The following is a 2,500-nucleotide window of genomic DNA, read 5'->3' on the forward strand; positions in this document are numbered from 1 at the left end:
GCAAATACTGTACAGTAGCAATAGTAATAGAAATAAAAACATTTTTTTATAATTTATGAAATTGGGTAAACTTTTGGGTAGATCTGCTAATTTACCTTTTGATGGCAAAGTACTTGTGAAGCCATCTGTGTGTAAACAGAATAAATCAGATAAAACCACAGGGGATAATAGGTTAAATAGTGTTCAGTCTGTAATCAGCATTTCTCTTTTTTCAGCCTTTGTCAAATCAAGAGATAAGAACTATCATAAATTTTACCAGCTGATGGTTAATACCCAGATGTTCAGCAAGTTTATTGAAGAACGATCTTTTGTGTCAGACAAGGATGCCTCTCTGGCCTTCTTTGATGACTGTGCAGAAAAGGTTGGTGATTTGAAGATTTGCGTGGCAGAAATGTTAGCTAATAAAAGTAACTGCTGTTGTCAGGGAATAATTTAGATGTAATAAAATCAAAGAGGACTGAAGCAGGAAAATAATCAGTAATGATCAAGAAAGTAATAGCCAGAAATAGGTGATGTAAGAATGTATGTGTCTTATTTGCTTCTTTGCTACCCCAGGTCGTAGAAGATGACACCACCATCAGACTGCTGGAGTTAGAGCCGGCCCAGAGTGAGCACACCTTGTTCCTCCCACCGCCAGAGCCCATCAGTCTCCCTGAGGGCATGACCTATTCCTACAATGTAAGTTCTGGTTCCTGTTTTGAGACCAAGATTCTTCCCTTTTCTTCCCAGATGTTCCACCAAATCCACGATATGTCAGAGGGTTGTTTGACCCAGAAAAGAGTTCTCTTGTGAGAGACATTACAGTATCAAAAGTAAGAAGGTAATGCAGGGAGATGGCTCACTCTTCTTTATGTAGAGCCCTTCTGTGTTTTTTTTTTTTTTTCCCGGCATTAGCTTGGACCATTTTATAGGAAAGTCAAAGGGTGTTATTGCCACCGTTCAGTTGTATCTTGTTTTTATTTTAAAAGTTTATTTTTAAAAGATGAAAAGTGACATTTATTCTTAACACATGCATTACAGCCTTTTTTCCTAGTTGCTGATCTCTTGCATGAGGATGATTTTTAATGGCATCTACAGAAAAACATTTCAGCTTGTAAGCTGTCAGTGATTTTTTTCCTGTTGCCTGTCCAAATCACATAAAGGCAAATATATAACATAGTCTTTTGATAGATATAATATAATGGACATTCATGTTTTATATAAGTCACATCAGGTTTCCTTTTTTGTTTGTTTGTTTGTTTTCCTATTTTTTAAGGAATTCAGATGGATTTTTTTCATAGCATACCTCTCATTTTTTTCCAATCAGGGATTTCCCAAGTTAAAACCCGAGCTCTTTCCATTGCTGGAACCAAAGCCAGTCCTTCCTCCCCAAGTTAAGCAGCCACAAGCCACCCCTGCCTCTCCTCTGGCCCGCCGCACAAAGCATGAGGTCAAGTCGGCACAGAAACTTGCCTTAAGGCATGCGCAGACACCCATATTATGGGCCAAGTGTTTACTATCTACGTGTTACAGGTAAGCTACCGGTAAAGCTGTATATCATAGCTGGGATAGGCATGCTGAAATTTCATTATTGTTTTGATTTCTCTTTTTTTTCTAATTTTACAATGGATTACCTCACCTTGATAGTTCAATTAATTTAAACTGTGAAAGTTTTTTCATGAAAAATCTTCTCTAGTTTTCTCTATATCCCCTGCAGTCCAGAAAAAAATTGGTTGCCATTAAGTGTCTACATTCTGTCTTCATCTTTTTCAAATAATCTCCTTATTTTGTTTGCAGACTTGTTTATGTATGATATTCATTGATTACAAATGTTATATATTCCTCCCTCCTTTAAATACAAAATTCAAGTGACAGTTGCCTCCCTCTATCCTAGCCTTTGGTTCACGCATCTGCCAGCCTTTGCAACAACACAGCACCATAAGGCCAGATTCCTGCAACTTGCCTTCAAGATCCTAACCAACATGCAGAAGCTCAACCTCTCACAGGCAGACGAGGTGAATAGAGGGGAAGGGAAAGAGAAAGAGACCAATGGATGAGAGATAGAACAAGCTTTTGTGTGTGAGAAAGAGTAAAGAGTAAAAAAGAGCATCTTATAGCTTACTTTGTTGACCTATTGATCTATTTGCTTACTTATTTAGAGATCACATCTTTTTAGAATATTAGTTGCCTACTGCTAAACTTTTTGTTGTTTCCTCTACAGGTGAGCTATCGGGTGATGATGCAGCTGTGTGGGTTATACTCGCAGCCCATCCTTGCTGTTAAGGTCCTGTGTGAGATGAGGCAGCATGGCATCACACCCAATGCCATCACTTACGGATACTACAACAGGGCAGTCATGGAGAGCAAGTGGACTCATTCTAACCTCTTCTGGAAGAAACTCAGGTACTCACACTCACAGCTTGTGTTCCATGGAGCAGATTCTGTTAGCCCACACCAGTTTTATTTGATGTTTCAATTTTTTGCAATTAGGGAAGAAAAGATTAAGACTGGACCAGAAACC

General features: G+C 38.6%; 1 protein-coding gene across 11 annotated transcripts in view; it reads left to right on the forward strand.

Annotated features, from left to right (window-relative positions):
• The window catches only part of Crag (DENN domain-containing protein Crag), a 61,627-nt gene that overhangs the window by 11,702 nt on the left and 47,425 nt on the right, over positions 1-2,500 (forward strand). For all 11 annotated transcript variants that reach the window (XM_070130592.1, XM_070130594.1, XM_070130596.1 and 8 more), the window contains exons 12-16: positions 216-361; positions 556-678; positions 1,307-1,512; positions 1,874-1,994; positions 2,201-2,382. In XM_070130592.1, coding sequence (XP_069986693.1) covers positions 216-361; positions 556-678; positions 1,307-1,512; positions 1,874-1,994; positions 2,201-2,382 — 778 coding nt within the window. The remainder of the gene's footprint in view (positions 1-215; positions 362-555; positions 679-1,306; positions 1,513-1,873; positions 1,995-2,200; positions 2,383-2,500) is intronic.

This window comes from Penaeus vannamei, chromosome 15 (assembly GCF_042767895.1).
Source record: "Penaeus vannamei isolate JL-2024 chromosome 15, ASM4276789v1, whole genome shotgun sequence".
Taxonomy (NCBI): Eukaryota; Metazoa; Arthropoda; class Malacostraca; order Decapoda; family Penaeidae; genus Penaeus; species Penaeus vannamei.